The sequence below is a fragment of the Bos taurus genome, chromosome 20, assembly GCF_002263795.3.
Source record: "Bos taurus isolate L1 Dominette 01449 registration number 42190680 breed Hereford chromosome 20, ARS-UCD2.0, whole genome shotgun sequence".
Classification (NCBI taxonomy): domain Eukaryota; kingdom Metazoa; phylum Chordata; class Mammalia; order Artiodactyla; family Bovidae; genus Bos; species Bos taurus.
The window spans coordinates 5,594,516-5,620,764 of NC_037347.1; the positions used below are offsets into that span (position 1 = coordinate 5,594,516).

Below are 26,249 nucleotides of genomic sequence, written 5' to 3' on the forward strand. Positions count from 1 at the left end.
ATGTCAGAAATACAGAAAAAACCAAAACCACTCCTAGCAATTAATGAAGTTTGTAAGGAGACGATTTGAAATAATTTGTGATGTGTGGACATGACAGAAGATAATTCCAAGAGGGCTCACCCGAACTAACCTCTCAGGTTAGATAGTCACTCATTCAGTATGAATTGGGTACCACAGCTGAGCACCATGCTAGGGATGAGGGGATAAGGTGCAACATCAGGTACACTCCCCACCCTCACAAAGCTTACAGTTCTAGTGGGAACTGCAAACTCAGGCAGGGATGGGGGCCATGCAGCAAGGAGAACAAAGTGAAGTCCACCAGCAGACCCACTTCTAATATTTGCTAACATTTACAGGCCCTGGGAAAAAGTTTAAATGGAAGTCCATTTACCAGATAACTCAATACTTAAGTTAGAAATTAAGTTAACAAATTTAAATAACTTCTAGCCTCCTCCCTTGACAAATGTACCTTTATAATGACCTGGAAGGCCAAGTTCAAATGTAGAATTCTCAGACTCCTCGGAGTTCCTTACCTGAAGATGATGGCGAACACTGGTACCCATGCCAAGTGGGTACCAAAGGCCTCCCCAAGCCCGCTCAACACAGCGTGTCTGCTCTTCTTCTTGTCTCAGGCCTGACTTCATCCGCCACAGCTAGGAACTGTGTACAGGTGGATGGACCCTGGGACCTGTGCATTCAAGCTTCGGTCCCTTGCCTCCACCCAACTTAGTCTTGGCCACCCCTTGGGAGAAGTAACTGAGGAAGAGATCTCTGCAGGCTCTGGAAGCGGGCTTAGGTCATGTGGGCAGGGAATCCCAGGTCTAGAAGGGGTAGTGCAGGGATCCCTTGGCTACATGGGGCCAAGGGCAGGGGCCCCGCGTGCCTGAGCCTTAGGGCAGCACCTCTGCCTTGGGAAGGTTGGGACTGTGTTGTGCTATAGAGCAAAAGTCCCAACAGCAGCAGCTGTTCAACGCCAGCCCTAAACTGCCATATGTGGGGAATGGATTCAGATGGCTGCCTCTTCCACTTTTTTAAAAGACAGACCACCAATCTGGGTTTTCTTATGAAACTGCCTAATTTTTACATTACCAAGTAATGATAATAATTTAAAAAAAACACAAAAATCATTCTGCCAGTCAAATTAAAAATATCTGTGAGCCACTGTGACCTCTATGAAAGGAAAGAAAATTAAGATTCCATTCACAAGTTGCTTGACCACCATTTGGTTTTGAAAATGATACACACCAATTCATTAATGTCACTTTAGCCCATAAGTAAATGATATGCCTCCATCACCATATATATGTTTGAATTTCGTGTACTTTCTGTTCCCCAGCAGAAATCTAATTTACTTGGTACCTCCTAGAACTGATGAATGTATGTCCCCTTAAGCTATCAGGAAAGGCCTGATTTTTGGATCTCTACTTTTTTTTTTCCTGACACTGACTTTCATCACGTTATCCTCTGGCATGCCATAATAACCTGGGCATATACCTCTCACTGTCATGAGTTCCATATACATCTGTCACTTCCAGAGTTACCTCCATGTCCCTAGGGCCTACCACAGAGCCCGTCATATGGTATATACCTAGCACATTTGTTGGTTCTGGACTGAATTCATTGGTGGTTGGTTCTTTGTGATGACCCACATCTCCCCAATCACAAATGAATAATCATCATAGGTGACATTTCTTGGTTCCTTGCTATAGGTAGGCACCATGCTAAGAGCTTTACACGTATTACCTCATATAATCCTCTCAACTAATTTTTCTTCTCCATTTTCCAGATACAGAAATTGTGGCTCAGAGAGATGAAAAAATAAACAGATAAAAAAAAAATTGAGTCCATTTACAAATGATGTTGGGTGAATAACAAATAAGATGGACATTCAGCTGACAAACGTCAGAAGTCGACTTGAACCAGTCTTGCCTGATTTGAAATGAACTTTGTGCGGGTGGATGGACCCCGGGACCTGTGCATTCAAGCTTTAGCCCCTACCCTTCCCCCAGCTTTGTTTTGGCCACCCCTTGGGTACAGGGTATCCTCCTTAGCAGTACTATTACTCAACCAGTAAGCCAGGCTTCCTTAAAAGTGCCACTGACCGTTCTCAAGATGTTTTTAGACAGCACAGAGGAACTCTTATTTCAATTACTTGGCATTTTCGGACTCAAATTATGTATTTAGTGTGTGTTAGAAAAAAAAAAAGGACAGCATCTGTTTATGGCATGGTGTATTGATTTTTCTCTTTACGTTAGTGATACAGGATTTTCCTTTTAAATTTATTAAGTTCTAAAAAAATTGAGTCCATTTACAAATGATGTTGGGTGAATAATAAGTAAGATGGATCATATAACAATAAAGCAGAAATTATATGTCTTGAGTTTATATAAAGACTAAAATTTGAAAAGCACGCCTCATAAACTGGCACAAATGGATGAAACACACACACAATGAAACTAACTTTTAAACTCACACCATGCACTTTCAAGTTTGCAGAATGTTGCTTAAAAAACACATCCCAGAGCCTACCTAAGAGGACTCCAACTAGCCTCTAAAGTTCTAAATTTGAAGCTTGTTTATTTCTTTTTCCTCTTTCTATTTTTGGAACTTAAATAGCCAAATGGATGAAAAAAAACTGCCTCTAAATAAAAAATGAGCTAGGGGCCTGGAGCTCTCCTCTGCCTCATTTCAACTCTGAGCAAATGGTGAATTACAACACCCCTGGACATAGTGTTTCTAACTACCAAGCTGCCAGGCTTTTAAATAACAGCAGCACAGAAGTGCAGCCATAATGCTACCTATTTCCCTTGCTAAATTATTTATGCATTTATTATATTTCACATGGGCTGTTGAACCTGAAGGTACTTCTGCGGGGGCCAGGTCATTTCAAGAAACCCATTACTGAGAATCAACTCAGCTACATTAGAAACTGGCACATTCAATTGTATGAGATATTGCTCGTTAATATTACATAATTACCACCTCTGCTGTTGTTCTCAGGTGATAACTTTGTATATGTGTACATGTGTGTATGTGCAGTATTCAATGGCTTCTAGGCAATTTGCTTCATTAAGAGGCGGTTTAACACTAAGGTATATCAATAAAGACTAGCTTAATGCAATCATGGAACTGCACCTAAGATGACTCGGCCAAATGAAGCTATTACCCTGTATAATGTGCTTTACACGAGACTGAAATGGTTTACTAAGTTTATGAAAATCACCCGCCAGGATTTACAGTGATGGATTTGCTGTAAGATGAGCAGCATTTTAGAAGTTTTATGTCAGTAGAAACTTGATGTACATTATTAGGAAATTTCCCAAATTTTCCAAGGCTTGTTGTTAAAAGTCGACCTAACGTTCATTACATTGAACTTTGTTATGACTCATACATCAAGAAGAAAGAAAATCGATTAATTAAACCTTAATTCAACAAGCACTCATTAAAGGCCTACTGTGTGCTGGGCATAATGCCAGGCTCAGGGGATACAAAAGACAGAAGTTCCTGACTTGGAAGAGCAACTCCAGTGGGTGTGATCTAGTCAATTAAATAATATTCAGTTATGTGACCAAGTGTCTGTGCCAACCTAGGAGAAGATACCCACCTCTGCTGGGGCGGGGAGGTGGGCTCAGGGAAGGAAGTGGGGCTGCTTGAGTCCAAGCTTCCCTGGTAGGTGTCTGCTTAAGGAAGTTGTATGGTGAGCATAGGATACATTTGTTGATTCCTCCAGAAACTTTCCTACTCTTTTGCTAGGAGAATTCTGATTTGTTTATTTCACATTGGGGTCCTTGGATCTCAGGGAAGGTGGGCCCAGGTCTGGTCTAGATCAAAGCATGTGACCCCATCTTGAGCATAAAGATATAACAGGAAGTGTGCTTGGAGGGTCCTTGAGAAAGACCTTTCCTCCCTGATCAGAGGACAGCTCTTGACCAGAAATGCTCAGCTCTTCGAAGCCCTGTGTCTTGCTTCTGAATGCCATGGTGTGATGACTGGGGCTGTGGAAGACATCTTAAGACCCTGAAGGTAAGGGCAAGAACATCCAGAGATTCCAGCCTACAGCCTTGTCACATTTGACCAGCCAGCATCGGCAACTGCTCACCTCTAGACTTCTTCATGTGCAAGGAAAATCACCTCTTATTGTCCGTCTTATTCATACATTCTGTTACTTTCAGCAAATAGTATTCCTGACATTAAGTTCATGGAACCTCAGATTTTTCAGAATGGCTGGAACAGTGCTCTCAGAGAGTTGCAGGTGATGCTGCTGAAATGTCATGCAGGTACTAGTTCACCAGGTGCCTGGGGTACCACCTTCAGGGACCTGGCAGTGCTTTTCAGACAACGGCTCCCTTCCCACTGGCGCACATGAGATGGTCGTAAATGGTACACAGACAAGACAGTATATAATCTTGAATCACACAATGAGAAATTTAGTTCCTTTTCCATTCTTTTTCAGTCCTTCACAAGTAAAGACCTTTCCAGATTGGGTTGGCGAGTCTTTAGCACCTCTCTCTAACCTTATTAATCTTCCCTTTTAACAAAGAGAAAGAAAGTCTCAGACTTATGGCCTTTGATATATATACAGGATCTAGGACCAATTCAATACCATTATTTTGTTTTCATTGTTTTAAATGTGATAATTACCTTTTGATTATAGCATTTTGGGTGGCAAATCAAGTTGCCTAGACTGTATATTTCTTTGCTTTTTAAAGCCAGTTTATAAACATGTTAAAGGAATGACAACGTAGGAACTACATCCATATGGCAAGAACTGGAAGGCTGGGATGAAAAACATTGAAGTTTGAAGAACAGAATTGAATACATCAGGAAGCTACTGAAAGATTTAAGCAATAGAGTAAGGTCAGTAGACTATTTAGAAAAATCCAGTGAGCAAGGCCAGGTATTAAACCTGGCTTCTGCAAAAAGAAAAAAGAAAAAAGAAAAATCCTGGTGAGAAATAATCAGGTTTGAACCAAAGCATAAGGTGGGGAGAAAAGGGAGATGCTGATGTAGCAAAATGAAGAAAACATGGGACCAATTATTAGCTGATGGAGAAGTAGGAGGAGCTTAGAATGACTCCTAAGTCTGGCTGAGGTAACCCAGAGAATGATCATGGCACCATTGAGTGAGCTAGAGAAAATGGAAAGAGCACCAGGGCTGGGGCGGTGGGGCGGGGTAGGGGAGTAAAGTGAAGGGTTCGGTTGGTCACATTCAATGGAAGGAGCTTGTTAAATTCAAATGGAGATGGCCTGTGGACCAGGGGCTCTCAAAGTGATTTCAAGACACCAACAGTATTAGCATCACCTGAAGAGTCGTTAGAAAGGCAGATTTGTGGCTTTATCCCAAAAGGAATAGGTTTTACCCCGTATCTATTCAATCAGAAATTCTGATTTAACTTGTTTTCCAAGTGATTCTAATGCTTATTAAAATCTGAGGACCATTGAATAGAGGGCGGAGTTTTGAGTCAATATACCTGGGCAAAATAACCTAATTATTTTAGACAAGGCCCTCCCCTGGACCTGTTTCCTCAACTGCAGAATGAGGTCATTGATTTGGCTCTAAGACCAAAAGCAAGTCATGAAACCTCTCTGGGCCTACATACCCAACCCCTGATATCTGCCTCACTTTGCTTCTTTGGTAATAAAATATCACTTTTTAACATAATGCATACAGCATGAAATAAAAGACTATATTTCCCAACCTCTTTTGCCATTAGCTGTAGCCATATGCCAAATCCTGCCCAGTGAGAAGAGAATGAAAGTGATGTGTATGTCTTTTGAAAAGTTTCCTCAAAGAGAAGCATTGTGTCGTTCTTCTTTTTTCCTTTGGTCTGGAATACATATGTGATTGGGGGCAGGAGAAGGGGACGACAGAGGATGAGATGGCTGGATGGCATCACCAACTCGATGGACCTGAGTCTGAGTGAACTCCGGGAGTTGGTGATGGACAGGGAGGCCTGGCGTGCTGCGATTCATGGGGTCGCAAAGAGTCGGACACGACTGAGCGACTGAACTGAACAGATGTGATGGCGGAAGCTTGATCAACTATCTTACATCCCAGGCAGAATTCCAAGCAAGGAAGAGCAATGAAATAAAAGGAACGCTGGTTCTGATGATTTCTTAAAACTACTTCACCAGCCCTATTATTGACTCTTGCAAACTTCTTTTATGTGAGAAAGGCACTTTTTGTGTTATTCTTCTTTTAGATTTTCTGTGCTCTTACATGATTATGAGAAAATCTTTTGTACTTTATGAGAAAATACTATGAAAAAACTTAATCAGAACATTGTGGGGGCAGGACCTGAGAATTTGCATTTGATGGGCTCTTATGGGGACTGATTGGAGAAGGCAATGGCACCCCACTCCAGTACTCTTGCCTGGAAAATCCCATGGATGGAGGAGCCTGGTGGGCTGCAGTCCATGGGGTCGCTAAGAGTCGGACATGACTGAGTGACTTCACTTTCACTTCTCACTTCCATGCATTGGAGAAGGAAATGGCAACCCACTCCAGTGTTCTTGCCTGGAGAATCCCAGGGATGGGGGAGCCTATGGGCTGCCGTCTATGGGGTCGCACAGAGTTGGACACGACTGAAGCAACTTAGCAGCAGTAGCAGCAATATGGGGACTGACTATACTTTAAGGTTGGATGATTACGAATCTGGCTTCCCTTCCCAGGTGGTGGAGTGGTAAAGAATCCACTTGCCAATGCAGGAGACACAAGAGATGAGGGTTTAATCTCTGATTCAGGAAGATCCCCTGGAGAGGAAATGGCAACCTACTCCAGTATTCTTGCCTGGAAAATTCCATGGACAGAGGAGCCTAGTGGGCTGCAGTCCATAGGGTCGCAAAGAGTTGGACATGACTAAGCAGGCACAACATATAAATATACATACATATACATACACTCCAAGAATAGAGAATCAAGAAATTTGGACATAAAAGAAAAGGGCCATCTTTAGTGTTTTTTAGAAATATATATTAATAGATGACTTTCTTTGAAACTTTATTGCTTACCAGTTCCAATATGAAATTCCTTTGGTAGTAAATATTCTGGCTGAAAGGAAATCATCAAACTGGACCAGTGCCTGTTGGGTTCAAGGCTATACTGGGACTAGAATTTTGGTCTCTGACTCCTAGATCTCTGACCTCTAGACTCTGCATTCTCTGCAAGCTCCAAAAAGCTCTTCTTTTTCCAGCATTGCAGGTGAAAATCCTCTAGTCTAGCCACAGTGTGTGAGATGGCAGCAGTTCGGCTGCCTGGCTGTGGTTTTAATACAGGGAAGTGAAATGTGTCCAATCAAAACAGCCAGGGGTAATCTAGGTCAACTGCCCATCCACATAGGTGACTGGAGCCACAAAAGAATCCAAGTCATTCCATGTGATACAAGTCACAGTTTGGAAGGTCAACCTCTAAATCTCTGCCAGGATTTGGTGATTTCAAGTGAAGCATGTCTCTGTCCTAGACCTTTCCAAATCTTTCGTTCAGTAACAGTGCACTGGAAGAACTGGCTTCATCAGTCACCACACAATGGGTTGTTAACTATGGACTTCATATTAATGATAATATCAGAAATGGGAAAGTAGGAAGAAATAGTATTTAAAAAGCAGAGGGCTTGTGCAGGGTTATAAAACAATAAACAAAAGGAGAAAATGTAACCTAGCAATTAACTGCAAAAAAAAAAAAATAATAATGGTGCTTTCCAAGTAAATATACCCACTTTCCAATACTGAAACAAGGTGAAGATCAGAGGTGAGTTTAATAAAATCTGCTTTCAGGACCTGGTTCTATTTCTGTCTAGGTTGCCTTCTGGTAGTGAGCTTCTACTCTTGGAAAAGAGGATATTCCACAAGTAATTTCATCTTTTTCTCTTCCCCTAACTTCACAGGACCTGCTTTAGAATGTAATTATTATATATATTTTTGTTTCAGTAACATATATATTCCTCTACTACATTAGAAAGCTTATTAATGCTGCTAGGCAAAATAACTGCTAGGTATTAATCTCTTAGGGGACTGGACCATATACTTGCCTGGACTTGTCTTCTCATTACAGCTCCCCACCCAGGACGACACCAAGGACACCGTGTCCTTCAGTTCCATTACAGAACTGGGCCACCAAAACTAAAAAGATCAACTGCTTTACATATTTCCGCATGTGATGAGCACATGTTCATGTAATATATGGTAGTATCTGTTGGCCTTGTGTATGTGTCATATTTCCATAATGTGCCTTGGTGTCTCATGGAAATGAACCAAAGCAGACCGCATTGTGCAACTCCAGGGGAGTGGCATTCACATCAAAGTCTGTGGTGCTTTATGGAGTTGCACAGTGCACAACCTAGGCAACCTTGGGTGGTGGCTCTGATTGCTAGTCATCAAGACAGGCCCCTGAGGAGCTTGGGTGTGTGCTGTTGGGAGAAGACCATGTCTGCTTCAAGGGCAGTGGTGGAAGACATTAGCTAGCATGGGGCAGAGTTCACGCTGTGTGATTATGGGGTGAGGTTTATACTACTTGTCAAGTTTAAAAGAGACTGGTGAAGGAAATATTAGGGGGCTCTGAGTTTGGGTCAGGTTGACCTCAAACCCCAAAGGGGGCTGGGCAAGCAGAGTCCATTCACTAGCCTACAACTTCTTGGAAAGTGTGTTGGCTCTCAGTGGACAGGAAGGGAGAGTTTTTTTTTTTTTTTTAAGTTTTAATAAAAAATAATCTGGTAGCTCCTTAATGTTCAGGGATAGCTCCCTTTCTCTGCAACCTGAAAGCTTCCCAGTGAGCATGTTTCATGGGAGGGGCTCTCTTCTGCTAACAGTTTTCAAGCCAGCACTTATCTGCAACTGTTGATCTCTTTGGAAATCCTAAATAGAGCTGCTGAATTGTTGTCATGGTTACCTGGGGCAGTTTCTGAGCCAGAATGTTCTCAAGGAAGGCAGCCCTGAGCTCGGTATCCTGGGTTTCTGAGTAGTCAACTGACTCAAGAGAATTGTTTCCCTCTTCCTTCTCCCATGCTCTTAATTGCTACCCAGAAGTCTGATGTCTCCAGAGATCATCTTAGCTTCAGCCCAGCCCAAACCCTGATTTAGCTTTAAAAGATCAGGCTGACCAACCAGCATCCTGACTATGGTGCTGGTGTGCCTCCTCCCTCTACAAAGTGACCTAAGTTCCTAGATCACTCTGTAGTTCACTCATGCATGCAGCTTCTGGGAAAAAGACACTATTGAAGTAGTTCTCTATGCTTAACATGTCAATAAGGAACTGACATTTTTGAAAACCTCCTATGAGCCCAGCACTTCACTGTAATTTACTACTTTCTAGCCAGGGAGGAACTATCATTCATATTTTATTGATAAGGAACCAGGGTATTGTAGAGGTGATTCCTGCCCAGAGCTCTACAATTAGGCAGTAGAAGATCTGGGATTCAAATAATCAGTTTGGTTCTAAAGATAACCCTCTTTCCTTCAAGCATGGCAGCCATTTCAGCCACTAAGAATTGGCAGCCCCAAAAGATTCTCAACCATCTACTGAACACTGAACATTCATTCATTCATTCAATAAACGTATTCTGAGTCCACTCTGTGCCAAATACTCTGATGGCCACTAGCGACACACAGATAAACCAGACAAAATCTCTGCCTGTGAAAAGAAACTAACTGACAACCAGCAGTAACCAAATGAGAAGAATCTACAAGATGCTACAAAAAGGAGAGTCAGGGAAACCATTCTGGAGGAAAGGACACCTAATTAAACCAGCTCAGTCTCAAGGTATGACCAGTTATGGGGAATAAACAACAGAGTAAGACCCAATCCCTATCACTCAAGGAACTCAAAGAAGAGTTACAAAGACTCATGTTCAGGACATAAGACAATAAATAAATAAATAAAATCACTAAGATCCCAAACGGGTGTTCTACATGGAAGTATGGGAGGATTGATAAACTGAGGCAGCAGAAGTTGGGGCCATTGAGGAAAGGCTAGGGAAAGGAAGTGGAAGTCATTTCTTTTCATGAGATCTTTCTTAAAAGTCTGTAATCTCTCCTTTTTACTCACTACTTTTGCCATAGTCACTTGTGGATCTACTCTGATTTCTTCATTTTTCATTTTCTACTAAAGGAAAACACTCACTATTCAACATATTTAGAACCTTTGCTGAGAGCAAGGCGTTAATCTAGGTCCTGATGGTGGTCATGTACAAATATGAACAAGACAAGGAACCCTTGAGTAGCAAAGGAATAACCTAAATGATGAAAGTTTGAGAGACATTAGCCCCAAACCAAATGGCAGACCTGAAAAGAGGATTCAGGAAAGATATCATTCTGGTTGGTTTGTTCACTCTTTTTTTTCAGCATCCATTCGCTAATGATTCCTATCTATCAATACAAGGTCCTCTCCTCAAAGAGCCCACAGGTGACCACAGGTCCAGGAGACATAAGTTACCATTACAAAGAGGGTGACAAGCATGAGAAATATACTGGGCCATGGATATTCATTCAAGAGGAATTTCAGAAGACAGAGTTGGTAGCTTTTGAACCGATTCCTAAAACTAAATAAGAGTTTACCTGGTGGAGGAGAGAGGAAACGGAAGGTAAAAAGGACCTGAGATTATATTTGGAGGAGCTTGGTGTGGGACGTTTGGAGGAGATGAGATGTTAAGATATACTGCCCCCAGAGTGCAAAACCCTTGAATATCAGGATAAAAAGTTTGGTCTTTTTCAAGGAGGTAGTGGGCAGTCGTAGAGAGAGCAGAACAGGTGAGGATCCTGGTTAAGATTCTTCGTTTCGGAAATGTCCCCCTAATAAGCGGGTAGGGTACATTAGAGCGGATAGGGACAAGGAGGGCTCGGCCACGGACGCCGACAGGAGCTGTATTTTTGTGCCTGAAACACTGCACCGGACGGGAGCCTAAACCAAGCAGGAGTGGGGGTGGGGGGATGGAAGGTGAAGGGAGAGTCCCGTTTAAGATCCATTTTCAGGACAAGCACATACGCAATTCTAGACACCTTACAGCAGCTAGTAAAACCCGCCTCCTCTTCCAGATCCCTCTGGGGCGGAGCTCGAGCCAAAGCACGAGATGCCTGGGGAACCACGTTTACTCTGGGCAGTCCTCCTGTTCATCCGCGGTTTCATGGGTAGCCACTCCGATCTCCTACTCCTGGACTCTTTTTCACAGTGCTAGGGAAATCCGTTCTCTTCCGCGCGTCCCTGTACGCTCCACCTGCAGAGCGCGGTTAAGCGAAATAAACAGCGCAGTAGTCCTTTGCCCACACTAAAGATGGCGACTCGCTGGGCTCCCTCTGGGTAGTAGAGCGAGTTCCAGGCTCCAGGCCTCACTGGGCGAGGCGCAGACGGAAGGGGCGTCTCTCGACGTAACTTTTCGACCTTCCTGGGAGGGGACCTGGGTTGTGGGCGTGGCCTTATCTGAATTCTAGCAGCTTATTGGCCTTTAGGCAGGTGGGCGGGGTGTCTGCCCTAACCCACCCCTCCCTTTTCGAACCGGAAGTGTCTCTCGGTCTTTCCAGCTGGTTGTCATTTCACTCGGCTAGGTCCTGAGGAGAAGGACTCAGCCGCGGCTGCTGGACCCGGGCACCGGGAGGCGGCGGCGGCGGCAGCAGCAGCAGCAGCGGCGGCGGCGGCGGCGGCGACAGCAGAAGAGGAAGAGGAGGAAGAAGGAGAGAAGAAGAAGAGCCAGGCGGAGTTCGCAGCTACGACAGCGGGGACTGCGGGACCGGGGTAAAGCGGCGGCGACGACGACGGCCCAGCAACCGTGAGGAGAAACAAAAGCCTTCTAAATTATAGTTTTAAAAAAAATCTGGGGGCAAAAAGAGAGAGAGCAAAGTAGGGAGGCCCTTCTCCTTTAGAACAACTAAGCTAGTGGGGTTTTCTTTTTTCCCCTCTCCCTCCCCCTCCCCGCACCCCCCACCCCCACCCCCTCCGCGGAGAATCGAACTGAGAGAACTGAACAAACCGCCCCTGGGTCCCATGAGGGAAAAAAACCCCGGAGCCGCAGAGAGGGGAAGAGGCCGAAACCGCAGGACCTTCCAGGTCGCCCCCTTGGTCCCCGCACCCCCGGGCCGCCAGCTCGTCCTCGTCGAGTGTCCCTAATCCATCCTGATCGCGACACCCCCACGAGGGAGAAACGGGTGTGTTTCCAAACCATTTCATGGGGGAGAGGAGGCCAGGGGGAGCCCAGGAACAGCGACCGCAGCAAGATCTGCACCCAGAGCTTCAGGAACAGCCCCAGAGGCCAAAACTGCACCCCGTGAAAGAGCAGAAACAGGATCAGGAAGAGCAGAAACCTCCCTGCAATCATCTTTCCATTAGTCAATGCTGATTTCCTCTCCGGCAACCAGGAATTTGCCCCCCACCCCAGATAACCTAATATAATCTATATATATAAATATATAATATATAATGTTCTTAAATTATTCCTGATTTTTTTTAACCAAGCTGCCAAGAAAAGAACCTATTCTCCTCATACCCTATTCTGATTTTTATGTGAGTGAATCTAAACTGCTGAAGAAGACCATATGTGATTGTTAAATTATATATATATATATATATATTTTTACTCCTCGCAATGCTTATTCTTCTACATCCATAGATGCTTGAGAAGCTGTGTTTTTGTCATTCATGTACGTTTTCCTTTGGAAAAAGAAAGCGCCTATTTTACTAACCAAAGACTTGATTTTTACCCTCTTCGTTTTTATTCCCTTCTAGAAATAAGCCTAGTTGGATTCATGTCAGTGTTTTAAGGTTTTTTTTTTAGTTTTTTTTTTTTTTTTTCTTTCAGAGACCAGAATTCCAAATCTGAACTATTTAGGGTGATAAGCTGCATCTTTGAGCTAGGTAAAAATAAGACGTTTCAAACAAGCAACTTACATTTGGAGTAGAGGATACAAAGGCTTGAGATACTAGTTTGTTGTTTTTTATCTTAAGATTCTGAGCCTAAAAATAATAAATGGGGGATTACGGGTTTGGAGTGCTAGTGCAAAGCAATACTGGGAATAAATCTGCTTTTCCAGTCAGATTCCATCCACATCTGCAGCCTCCACACCATCACCAAAATGCCACCCCCAGCCCTGCTGCTTTTATAAATAATAACACAGCTGCCAATGGCAGCAGTGCCGGGTCAGCTTGGCTCTTTCCTGCTCCGGCTACCCATAACATTCAGGATGAGATCTTGGGATCAGAAAAAGCAAAAAGTCAGCAACAGGAACCGCAAGACCCTTTGGAAAAGCAGCAGCTCTCCCCCAGTCCAGGTCAGGAAGCTGGAATACTGCCTGAAACTGAGAAGGCTAAATCTGAAGAAAATCAAGGGGACAATTCTTCAGAAAATGGCAACGGGAAGGAGAAAATAAGAATCGAATCACCAGTGTTGACAGGGTTTGATTATCAAGAAGCCACGGGGCTAGGTACTTCGACCCAACCCTTGACATCAAGCGCATCGTCTCTCACTGGTTTCAGTAACTGGTCAGCAGCGATAGCGCCTTCCTCCTCTACAATCATCAATGAAGATGCAAGTTTCTTTCACCAGGGAGGGGTCCCGGCTGCTTCGGCTAATAACGGTGCTCTGTTGTTTCAAAATTTCCCCCATCATGTCAGCCCTGGCTTCGGAGGCAGCTTCTCTCCTCAGATTGGGCCTCTCTCACAGCACCACCCTCATCACCCTCATTTCCAACATCATCACAGCCAGCATCAGCAGCAAAGGAGGTCTCCTGCCAGTCCCCATCCCCCACCTTTCACACATAGAAATGCTGCTTTTAACCAGCTGCCTCATTTGGCGAATAATCTTAACAAGCCCCCTTCTCCGTGGAGCAGCTACCAGAGTCCCTCTCCTACACCGTCTTCTTCCTGGAGCCCAGGAGGTGGAGGATACGGTGGCTGGGGAGGTTCCCAAGGCCGAGATCACCGTAGGGGGCTGAATGGAGGCATAACGCCCCTGAACTCCATCTCGCCTTTGAAGAAAAATTTTGCAAGCAATCATATTCAGCTCCAGAAGTATGCTCGCCCCAGCTCTGCCTTTGCTCCTAAATCCTGGATGGAAGATAGCTTGAACAGGGCTGACAACATTTTTCCTTTTCCGGTAAGATTATGTTCCATTAATAGATTAAGGTGAAATAAGGAAACGGCATGGTGTAATATCTATGTAACTAAGAGAGTTTGAATTGTCTGTATTCATATCAGAGCTCTTAGAAAAAGAGTTCATTGTCAAGACATTATTTTGGCAGGAGAGCAGTGTAATTTGGAACAAAATATTCAGCTGTTCTTTTTTTGTAATTTTCTAATTGTTATCTTTCCATAGATAACCATATAAATTAGCATAATTGTGAATACCAGGTAGCTAGTGATGTCATGATTATTAACTGCAGTACCTTTCTAGCCTGACAAGAAAATCGTGGTAGGTTTTTCCCTACTTATTTAAGTGAGAATAAATAATATAGATATAAATATATTTCATTATGGAAACTGATTAGCATTTTCTGCCCATATGCATAACTATATACCCTCCCAAATTTGTTTTTCACTACTGATTTGCTGAAAACCAACTACTGAAATATAGTTTTCTCTCTGGTCATATTTTAAACTTGAAACCTCTCTGAACCATGCAGTCTGAACAGTTTGCAATTATCAATTTGGAAATTCCTATTAAACCTTTTTGCAAATTCTGGCTTGCCTTGTGTCAGTAAGGACTGCTAGAGAAATGATGTAAATATTTTCTCGATCCCCAATTATTTTTGAATACTATGAAACTGTTGGTCTCTGAGTGACTCTTATGATGCCTTTTCACCCATTTGTTTATTTCCCAGTGTTAACACTAGGGTTGTAGATAATTAAACCATTCCTAAAAATAGGTCCAGACAAAGATTACTTGTCTTTTTTGCCACCAGTGTATTCTTATTCTCCAACAGTCACATTGTTTGATGTTTTTGAATTAATGAGCAGCCAGTCTAGTTGATAGATATAAAGGGAATTTCAGAGTTAATTGAGCATCAGATGCCCTACTAAATTTGTTTTTTTTTGGGGGGTATGATCATTTATAAGTGTTTAGGAAATTTATATGGGTTATAAGCTAACATTGAATCAGTCCTCACAGTGAACCCCACAAGGTAAGTTTTATTATTACCCCCATTTTAGAGATGAGAAAATGGAGCATCAGCAAGATATAATAACTTGCCCTAGAGCACACAGCTGATATACAAACTCTAGGCTAAAAAGCAAAGATTAAAACATACTGTGCTATATCTAAAAAGTTATTTGAGAGATCTTTCTGCAAAGGCTAAAACAGATTTCAAAATAGTGATACTGTATCCAGACATGATGTCAGCACAAGTGGAATTATCTGTTTTAATTAATAATTTGCTCAGAGGGAGGGAAATTTGCTAAGAGAACCCTGTGTCATTCCCAGGAATTAAATATCCATTCTCTAAGGATTCGGGTATAATAGTTAGGATGTATCAAAATGTTTGGTGAAACCTGGTTTTGAATTTTTTTTTAATATTTTTTTTGCCCAGGTTGAAAAAAGATGTTGGCTTTTGTTTTTAGAAAGGGTTTTTACTCAAACTGAAGAGAGCAATTTTCATGCTTTAGTGATCAGGTAAAAGGCTGTTTAATACATTGGCAATTCCATGAAGTCTGTTTTTAAAAAGTTGGTTTTGATAGTCTTTTGAACATAAATTTAAGGGAAGTTTAATGCAAAGGTAACTTTTGCAAATTATTCGTATATTCCAAATTAAAAAAAATCCAAGATGGCATTCTCGACATTTTAACTGGGTTAAGATTAGCTCACAATTGCAAATACTTTTCTTTTTTATTTTGCTACTAATCAAGTGACAGAATGGATTTATGTGACTGCATAGTTTGTTTTCCATTCTCAGTTTACTGACTTTTGATAAAGATTTGATTTGGGAAATTAATTTCAAAGTGACTAAATTATACGTATATGCACATTATTAATATTTTTATGGGGCTGATGAGATGTGTTTAACATGTGAAATTTTTTCAGTCAGATGATTTCTTAAGAGATGAAGCTGATGTATGAAATAATAATGTAGTAGACAAAGATTGATACTAAAAGATATTGTTAGAAACCAGCTCTTCTCTTAGAATTGTTGTCTGTTATGCTGAGGGTGGAAAAAAGGAAGAGTCAATATACCTGGTTCAAATATGGTAGGATTAGAAACTAAGTTGTAGATTTCTGTTTACCATCCCCACCATTTTTAGGAGAATGTGTGTATTTGTGTGTGTGAGAGAAGAGGAGAGAGAGAGGTTGGAAGGTGGGGAGCTGAGAGAATGGTGATTTGAAAGTCACAATAAATATAAGTGATATGAAAAAATTCTTTATGAAAAAAATTCCTAATTGAGTTTTGAAAATATAAGAAATTAGTAAACTGAGTACCTTGGTGCTTACTTAAATGAATGCAGAGGTGTGTATGTGTGTGTGTTTAAAGAATTATTCTTTAGAAAAAATTTTTGGCCAAAAAAAATGCCATTTTGAGTTGATACGATTACTTGGTTAAATTTGATATGAAAACATTTGAAGGAATGTTTATTTGACTGGGAGCTCAGACACCTAGTTTGCGGTCTTTGCCCTATCAAAGTCATAGCATCTGGGGGCCTCAATTTCTTCATAAAATTGGAGTGGGGGATGACCTAGGTGATTTCTAAGTTCCTTATGATCCTAAAGCAAGCTACTGTGAAATTTAAATTGCTGCAATCACAGTCCATACTTTTTTCTAAACACTGCTATCTTATTTAACTTTATTAACTTAAACTATTAATTTTAGGAAAGATGTTTTAGACATTAGTAATTCAATTTCAGTCGCTATTGAAAAGAATTCCTTATTTATTATAGAGAGATCTTAAAATTTACCGCAGAAATTACAGGATAGAATTTACATGGTTATATTATAATATTGGTATTCAAAGTCTAGCATTGAATTATTATATAAAAAGGAAATAATTTACCTGAAATGTAACTAATACTGGGCAGTGTTTATTTTAGTTTGAAATGAATCAGAATGGTTTTTACATTTGTTTAATACAGGTTTGAGCACATACAGTGAATTAAAATTCATTATGACATTTTAAATTAATTTTTTGGGGGCCAGTCTTAATCTTCTCTTTTATCCATGTTTATGAAACCAGGAGCAAAGATTGAAAATATTGAATTATCTTCTAAATAAGTGATATGACAGGCATATCCTAGCATTTTCTTCGTATTAGTATATGTGCTGCTGAAGCGAGTTAAAGTTCTCATTACGTGAATTCAGATAACGTGCCTCAAATCCAGTTTTCAGATAACTAATGTATATTTAATAATTGCATGCTTATGATAATGTTTTTACATGTATTAATTCATTTCACTCAATAATCCTATGAAATAAATATTATTGTTATTATTACTATTCACACATGAGATTAGGCTTTTAACCATTATACTACAGTATCTTTTCACATAGACATGATGCAGATGAGGAGTTGGGGGGTGGGGGTAAGAAATGCCTACCAGAAGCATGTAGGTAAGAAGAGAATTTTTACAGTGAATAATTGATATCTGATGATCAAAAGCTAATTATAAAGTTTTGAAAGTGGAAAGTAGTAGAATATATTTGTCAACTTCAAAATATTAAACTTAGAGAATAGTCCTCAAATCAGTGGTTTTTTTTTTTTGTTTTTAGTACATGCTAGATATCAGGCACTGAGCTAGGTGCTTTCACATTTGTTATCTCACTTCCTATATAGGATTTTTCAACCCTATGAGGTTTAATTTTATTGTCTTAATTTCAAAATGAAGAAACAAGGTCCATATCTTGTGAAAAGACATGATTTGAGCCTTACTTCAAGAGGAAAAGAATCCTACCTGTCCTACTGAACACATCGTGTAATCCTGATGTCCAAACCAAATAATGTATTGGGGCACCTGCCAATAATTATATTTGAATATAGCACGTTTTTGGAGGGGTGCCTAGATTTTCTGTCCTTACAGGAAGTAAATGAGAATTGTGTGCTATAGATTCTAGTATTCTCTTACATTCAGCTCAGTTACGCCCCCATCTCTGTTAGCTAAGAACCAAGAAGTAGGCCAAAAAAGAAAAAGAAAACAAAATGAAAGAGGGGAGACAAAATCTGTCGCAAAGATGATCTTAAAACTGGGTTGTTAGGGAAGCATTTTAGGATTTAGAGTCCATTTGCTTTGGTCACCATGGATTTGTTAAGTTGTCTTAACCAGGCAAAATAATTCATGTCACTTTAATAACTCTCCTTGTGTTGTCAGTTTATTGATCTACAAAATTCTACATGGCATCTTATATTTGAAAACAGAGTTACTGCATTGCTTTGTCCAAAAGTCATGGTGAATTATTAAAATTATCTAAAGTGCAACTTTATTACATTACATATTTTTCATGTAGTCCCAAGAGAGATCTTTGCATAGGAAACATTTTCTTTGACTTATTATATCTATTTATATTAGAAGAGGGGAAACTCATTATTTTTAAATGTAAAGCATGGGTTGGATGGTTCTGGCTCCAGCAGAATTGATATATTGGCGAAACTTTGGGAAAAATCTATCAGATGCAATTTTACTCCTTTTTGTAGAAAGGCTTTTAACTAGGTTTAATTGCTTTTATGATGAAATCAAAACTTGGGCAGGGTAGTTTTGAAAATTTTTATTTTCTGTTGTGTCTTCAGAAAAGCCATGGAATATCATCAACATACAGTTCAACATCTTTCAGGAAATGCCTCTTTATTTCAAGCCTAGTGAATGTGGTTGTGTTGCTAGTTGCAGTTGGAAAGATGCTATTTATGAGTTTATGCTTTTGAGAGTAGTTTTTGTTGGTATTCATAAGAAAGAAATGGAAAAGTAGGCTTAAAGTTAACATATGCCTGTTTTGAATTTTGCAGTCTAAATTTATTTTCCGTATGACTTTTCTCTCTTGCTATAAGGAAAATAAGCTTGAAGTACCATTATCACATTTTTTTTCAGCACTACATTGTACTTTAGTTTTTGGTCCCAACATAGATAATATATATAAAATGCATTTCTCAGGGAGCTTGTAACATGAGCATTCATTTTCATTTTTCCTGACAGAAGTCATTTTATATTGTTCAAAGAAAATCGTTCTTACAGAAATTAAAGTGTATTTTTGCCATGATAAATTTATAGTAATGTATAATTTTTTAGAAGGCGTTTTTTTTTCATGTTTCTCTGTTCTTTTTTTTTTTTTAATTTTATTTTATTTTTAAACTTTACAATATTGTATTAATTTTGCCAAATATCGAAATGAATCCGCCCCAGGTATACCTGTGTTCCCCATCCCGAACCCTCCTCCCTCCTCCCTCCCCATACTCTCCCTCTGGGTCGTCCCAGTGCACCAGCCCCAAGCATCCAGTATTGTGCATCGAACCTGGACTGGCGACTCGTTTCATACATGATATTATACATGTTTCAATGCCATTCTCCCAAATCTCCCCACCCTCTCCTCTCCCACAGAGTCCATAAGACTGATCTATACATCAGAAGGTGTTTATAATATTATAATACTTTATAATATTAGAAGGAGTTCCACTTTCAAGTTTTTAGAAAATTCTTAGTATATGGAAATATATAGGTATAGATCCTATTTTTAATCAGTTTTTGAAACTGACACTTGGATAATTACCGAGAAAGGCCATTGTGTGAGGCCAAAAATACAGTATACTGAAGCACAGGTTCTGGATCCAAACAGACTTAAATTTGACTCTGATCTCTATTTAGCTTGACCTTGAACAAGTCACTTAAATTTGGGAAGACAGTACCTCATCAGATATTAGTACCTATAAGTGAAGGGTTATTGTGAGGTACTTTATGTGGCCATATTAAGTAGCTTAGATTTTTTTGTTTAATTTAAAATTAAAATCTCTAATATTGAGTACAATCTTGAAATTAAAGTAATTACAAAAAGCTTTGGTATCTGTGATAGATTTTTGAGCAGTTCTTAATGTTGTATCTTATCATATATTCTACACTTCTCAGAATATGTCTTTTTTCTTTTTGGCCATTCCACCTGGCATGCAAGAACTTTGTTCCCTGACCAGGGATCGAACCATACCTCCTACAAGGGAAGGGAAGAGTCCTAACTACTAAACTGTCAGGAAATTTCATCAGAATACTCCTTTTAAATAAGCTAGATGCAACCCAGGACAGATAAAACATTTAGCAGAATTATCAGTTTCCTTGAAGAGTTTAAATTGTTTATATACCTAAACTTTTATTAGCAATAGCAGTCTGCATTTTTCAGTAGTCTAAAAGATTTTGCCTATTTTTAAGAAATTTACAACATTTGATTATTTCTGTATACATTAGAGGATACTGTACTTTGATGGGGTTGGTTAAGAGACAGGAAAGGTATCATAGATTTAAATTAGATATGTTTTAACTTTTATCCTGGAATTAAGTTTTTTTTTTTAAATATATATTTTAATTAATTTGTATAATGGGCTTCCCTGGTGGCTCAGCTGGTGAAGAATCTGCCTGCAATGTGGGAGACCTGGATTTGATCCCTGGGTTGGGAAAATATCCTGGAGGAGGGAAAGGCTATCCACTTCAGTATTCTGGCCTGGAGAATTCCATGGAGTGTATAGCCCATGGGGTCACAAAAGTGTCGGATGCAACTGAGCAAATATAACACATTTATTGAGAACTTTCTATGTTATGAGCTAGGCACAGGACTGGATATCTCATAAAAATGGTTTTGATTTGATTTGTAATTATTTCTGATCTGTTCTAATCTTTTAGTTCAATCAGTTCAATCCCCCAGTCATGTCCAACTCTTTGCAACCCCATGAACTGCAGCATGCCAGGCCTCCCTGTCCATCACCAACTCCTGGAGTTCACCCAAACTCATGTCCATTGAGTCGGTGATGCCATCCAACCATCTCATCCTCTATTGATCCCTTCTCTTCCCGCCTTCAATCTTTCCCAGCATCAGGGTCTTTTCCAATGAGTCAGTTCTTTGCATCAGGTGGCCAAAGTATTGGGAGTTTCAGCTTCAGCATCAGTCCTTCCAGTGAACACCCAGGACTGATCTCCTTTAGGATGATCTTTGCTAAGTCGCTTCAGTCATGTCCAACTCTTTGCTACCCCATAGACGGCAGCCCACCAGGCTTTCCCGTCCCGGGGATTCTCCAGGCAAGAACACTGGAGTGGATTGCCATTTCCTTCTCCAATGCATGAAAGTGCAAAGTGAAAGTGAAGTCACTCAGCCGTGTCCGACTCTAGCGACCCCATGGACTGCAGCCTACCAGGCTCCTCTATCCATGGGATTTTCTAGGCAAGAGTACTGGAATGATACTGAACCTGCTTTTTTTCTCATTATAAAAATATTAACAACTAGCCCAATAGTTATATTTCATCTTAATCCATGGGTTGTTTAAACTTTAAGGAAAACTAACAGGTTAAGCTTTAGGTATAACAGAAAAAATGTATAAATGGCATTTTAAAATATTTTATTGATGGTTACATTTATAAATATACACATACACATGTGCTTTTTTAAAATTCTGTGATAAAATGGTACCACAAAAGGCAAACTTTAACCTGTGAGTCACAGAATTCAGGTCTCATTATATGTCAAGGACCACCTACAGGTCCTCTCATGTTTGTAAACTGAATTTTTAAAGTCTTAAGCTAAACACATATTTTTCATATTGTAGAATATTTAGATTGGGTAGTTACTGTTTGCTGAATAGTTGCCAGGTATATCCCCATCAGGCTTTCCTGGTGGCTTAGTCGGTAAAGAAACCGTTACCTGCGATGCAGAAGACCGTTTGACCCCTGGGTCGGGAGATCCCCTGGAGGAGGGCGTGGCAACCCACTCCAGTATTCTTGCCTGGAAAATCCCATGGACAGAGAAACCTGGCGGGCTGCAGTCCGTGGGGTTGCAAAGAGTCGGACATGACTGAATGACTAACACACACACGTATCCCAATCGTTGTTTTCTTGCAGATCTGTAATGAGTTATAGTTAATCCCTCAGTATTATACATTTTAAAGCCATGTTTATATTTAAATATTATGCAGCATGTGCTGTGCTGTGCTTAGTCGCTCTGTTGTGTCCAACTCTTTGTGACCCTATGGATTGTAGGCTGCCAGGCTCCTCTGTCCATGGGAGTTCTCCAGACAACAATACTGGAATGGGTTGCTGTGCCCTCCTCAAGGGGATCTTCCCAACCCATGGATTAAACCCAGGTCTCCCGCATTGCAGATGGATTCTTTACTGTCTGAGCCACCAGGGTAGCCCCATTATACAACATACTTTTAATAATAGATCTTCCAGATGTTTTCAAGGAATGCATCTGCTGCTGGTCAGTAAAATAGTTGCTGTAGCCTTACTGTCTATCAGATCAGATCAGTCGCTCAGTCGTGTCTGACTGTTTGCAACCCCATGAATCGCAGCACACCAGGCCTCCCTGTCCATCACCAACTCCCGGAATTCACTCAGACTCACATCCATCGAGTCAGTGATGCCATCCAGCCATCTCATCCTCTGTTGTCCCCTTCTCCTCCTGCCTGCAATGCCTCCCAGCATCAGAGTCTTTTCCAATGAGTCAACTCTTCGCATGAGGTGGCCAAAGTACTGGAGTTTCAGCTTTAGCATCATTCCTTCCAGAGAAATCCCAGGGCTGATCTCCTTTAGAATGGACTGGTTGGATCTCCTTGCAGTCCAAGGGACTCTCAAGTCTTCTCCAACACCACAGTTCAAACGCATCAATTCTTCGGCACTCAGCCTTCTTCACAGTCCAACTCTCACATCCATACATGACCACAGGAAAAACCATAGCCTCGACTAGACGGACCTTTGTTGGCAAAGTAATGTCTCTGCTTTTGAATATGCTATCTAGGTTGGTCATAACTTTCTTTCCAAGGAGTAAGTGTCTTTTAATTTCATGGCTGCAGTCACCATCTGCAGCAGAAAAATAAAGTCTGACACTGTTTCCACTGTTTTCCCATCTATTTCCCATGAAGTGATGGGACCGGATGCCATGATCTTCGTTTTCTGAATGTCGAGCTTTAAGCCAAGTTTTTCACTCTCCACTTTCACTTTCATCAAAAGGCTTTTGAGTTCCTCTTCACTTTCTGCCATAAGGGTGGTGTCATCTGCATATCTGAGGTTATTGATATTTTTCCCGGCAATCTTGATTCCAGCTTGTGCTTCTTCCAGCCCAGCGTTTCTCATATTGTACTCTGCATAGAAGTTAAATAAACAGGATGAAAATATACAGCCTTGACGTACTTCTTTCCCTATTTGGAACCATTCTGTTGTTCCATGTCCAGTTCTAACTGTTGCTTCCTGACCTGCATACAAATTTCTCAAGAGGCAGGTCAGGTGGTCTGGTATTCCCATGTCTTTCAGAATTTTCCACAGTTTATTGTGATCCACACAGTCAAAGGCTTTGGCATAGTCAATAAAGCAGAAGTAGATGTTTTTCTGGAAATTTCTTGCTTTTTCCATGATCCAGCAGATGTTGGCAATTTGATCTCTGGTTCCTCTTCCTTTTCTAAAACCAGCTTGAACATCAGGAAGTTCATGGTTCACATATTGCTGAAGCCTGGCTTGGAGAATTTTGAGCATTACTTTACTAGCGTGTGAGATGAGTGCAAACTGTCTATAAGAACTTTAAAAAGAACCAAATAAAAAAAGTTGATGTAAGAACATTGCTACTCAGAAAAAGCTATTAATTATTGTATGGAAGTCAGATCTGAGTTTCAACTATGGCTGTGCCACTTGCTAGCTGTGTGACCTAAGGTAAGCTACTCAGCTTTCCTAATCCTTCATTTTCTCATTTCTTTGTCTTGTCTTTTAGAAATAAGATGAAGTATTTCTAATATTTGGCTTCCAAAAGATTCTGCTGGTATAAGAGAGAAGGTCATCAACTAGAAATATTAATTCAAAAGTTGGAAATTGCACACATTCAAAATGTGAAAACTGTTGTTTAACTGTTGTGTGGTAATATGTGCTTAACTTTAAAGAAGAATTTTATAAGCTGAACTATAATTTTGTTTAGTAAACTCAGTGCACTAGGGAATCAGCCCAGATGGTGCTCTCATTTTCTTGAACACTGCTGGAAAATTTGGTGACCAACTGGTTTTTTTGTTTGTTTCTTCTTTGGGTAAAGTCTCTCCCCTGACCCCCAAGTCTTTTAAATTTCTTACTATGGAAAAATTTAAACATATTCAATAATAGAATATATAGCAAAATCCCATATACATGTCACCTGGCTTCCAACAATGATCAGCTCCTTGACAGTCCTCTTTCATCTATCTTCCTAACCCTCTCTTCCTGCTTTCATGTTATTTTGAAACATTTCCTAGGTACTGTATCATTTCATCTGTAAATGGTTTGGTATGTGTTTCTAAAAGATAGTCTTTTTTTCCCTCTTAAAAACACACAAATATATCTTCTAGTTGTTTTTTTAAAAAAAAGACAGTGAGAAACTGAGGCAAGGCCCATATTTTTGTTGTACCTGCCCAGCCTGTTTTACTGCCCAACCTGATGCTAATCTCTAAAAAAGCCACTATTGGCCACATCTCCCTTCTCAGACAAGAAGAGTGCTGGTGGTCACATGTCTGTCAAAGAAAAGGGAGAGAGATCCAACAAAACACTAGAATATCAGCTGATGACCAGACACTCAGGAGGAGATTGTCCAGTTTTCTCTACGCCATCTCAGCTTTCTCCTGGGTTTATATTTCTGTGAATTTGTGAGAAGCTTCTCCAAAAGGAGAGAGAACAGGAAGGACTCAGAGCTTTTGGGCTATATTTTTGTTTCTTTTTAAGGGGAATTTAAAGGTTTGTGATCTTTTCCAGGCCTTTGGACTGCATCACACTTTTTCATCTCTTTGTTTTTCAACCCACAAATGTTTTATGCCTTCTATGGACCGTATGGTGGGAGTGCATGACCAAGGTAGACACTCTCCTCCTCATGAACTGAGGTGTCGGTGACATCTTGCTTTGTGCCTGAATATTGAGAAGTGCCGCCTTCTCAGGAGACACTGGAGAGCTAAGGATCTGAGGGTGGTAGCTATGAGAGCCCAGAGGCTGACAGTGGGTACAGGCTGCCTTTTGATGTTATGGTCAAGGCTCATGGAAGAGAGAAATGTTATGGATTGTGTGGGTTACAGGATACAAACCTCACTTTAGGAATAAAGATTGTGTATTTGGGTGACCATTCTCTCTGATGACTCCGGACCCTGATCACACCCAGCAGATACATAGCAGAGGAATGCTGATTGCCAGTAAGCAGCCAAAGATAGAGGAATGGCCTGAGTTTTAATAGAACTTACTCACTTTCCTGAATTAATGATCTCTTGCCCCAAATAGTATATTAAGTAGGAAAGATCCCCCCCCCCTTTTTTGTTTCTCTATGAAAATGAGCCATAGGAAGTAGCACGGAACAGCTGAATTATTAAGATACAAACAATACCTAATTTAATATGTTGGTTTGGGGCTCTTCTGCTATTGCACTGGAGAGAGAAGGAGCAGAGGGAATGTTTATTGAGTGGATCTCCTAACTGGTGGGTATTGTGCATGATCTATTATGGACTTTATTTCATTTCTCCTCAACCCAGTTTTTATAAGGGAGATGTGTGAAGTAAGGGAGATCCTTATTTCACTGATGAAATCAAGGTTCAGAGATATGATGTCAAGACCATTTGTCTAGTAAGTGGTGATTTAAACACAAGTCTTAGAATAGATTTTAGTTATTTTCGTCTGCCAGGTAAAGTGGAAATGAACAAATGGTTAACAAGAAGAAGGGGTCTATTGATTTAGGAACTGACTAATCAAGTCTAGAATGCCAAGTTGTTTTTTTAATATAGTCAAGTGGTGACAAGAAATATTTATCACTTTAAGGATTTCTAATACTGAACATGAATGTGGTTTATTTAGTGAAGGTGGAATAAAAGCAAATTTTCTCAAGGGCTTTCTGGAGAGATCTGATTCATCAGTTCACATGGGAGAAAATGGAGCTATTGATTCAATCAGGGTAATATACTAAAGACATTGATCCGTTTTGTTATAGTTTATTATTCTATTAGGAAACACTTGGTAGCCTAAGATCTGTAAGACTCTTTGCCTCATTATAAAGTGTTCATAATGAGAAAACACTGACTGAAGAGGGACCCTGCTAAGAAATATGAGATGCTAGTAACTGTAGTTTTTTCCTACTTGAGATAATTACTTCTTTCACTTTAACCTCTGACACTTGTTCTCTGCATTCAGACCC

At 40.5% G+C, this 26,249-nt stretch overlaps 1 protein-coding gene across 3 annotated transcripts in view; it reads left to right on the forward strand.

The window, feature by feature from the left end:
- Positions 1–11,517: 11,517 nt before the first annotated feature.
- Positions 11,518–26,249, forward strand: part of CPEB4 (cytoplasmic polyadenylation element binding protein 4) — a 72,477-nt gene continuing 57,745 nt past the window's right edge. For all 3 annotated transcript variants that reach the window (XM_003587502.4, XM_005221433.3, XM_005221434.4), the window contains exon 1: positions 11,518–14,071. In XM_003587502.4, the coding sequence (XP_003587550.1) occupies positions 12,947–14,071 (1,125 nt within the window). In that variant the 5' untranslated portion in view covers positions 11,518–12,946. The remainder of the gene's footprint in view (positions 14,072–26,249) is intronic.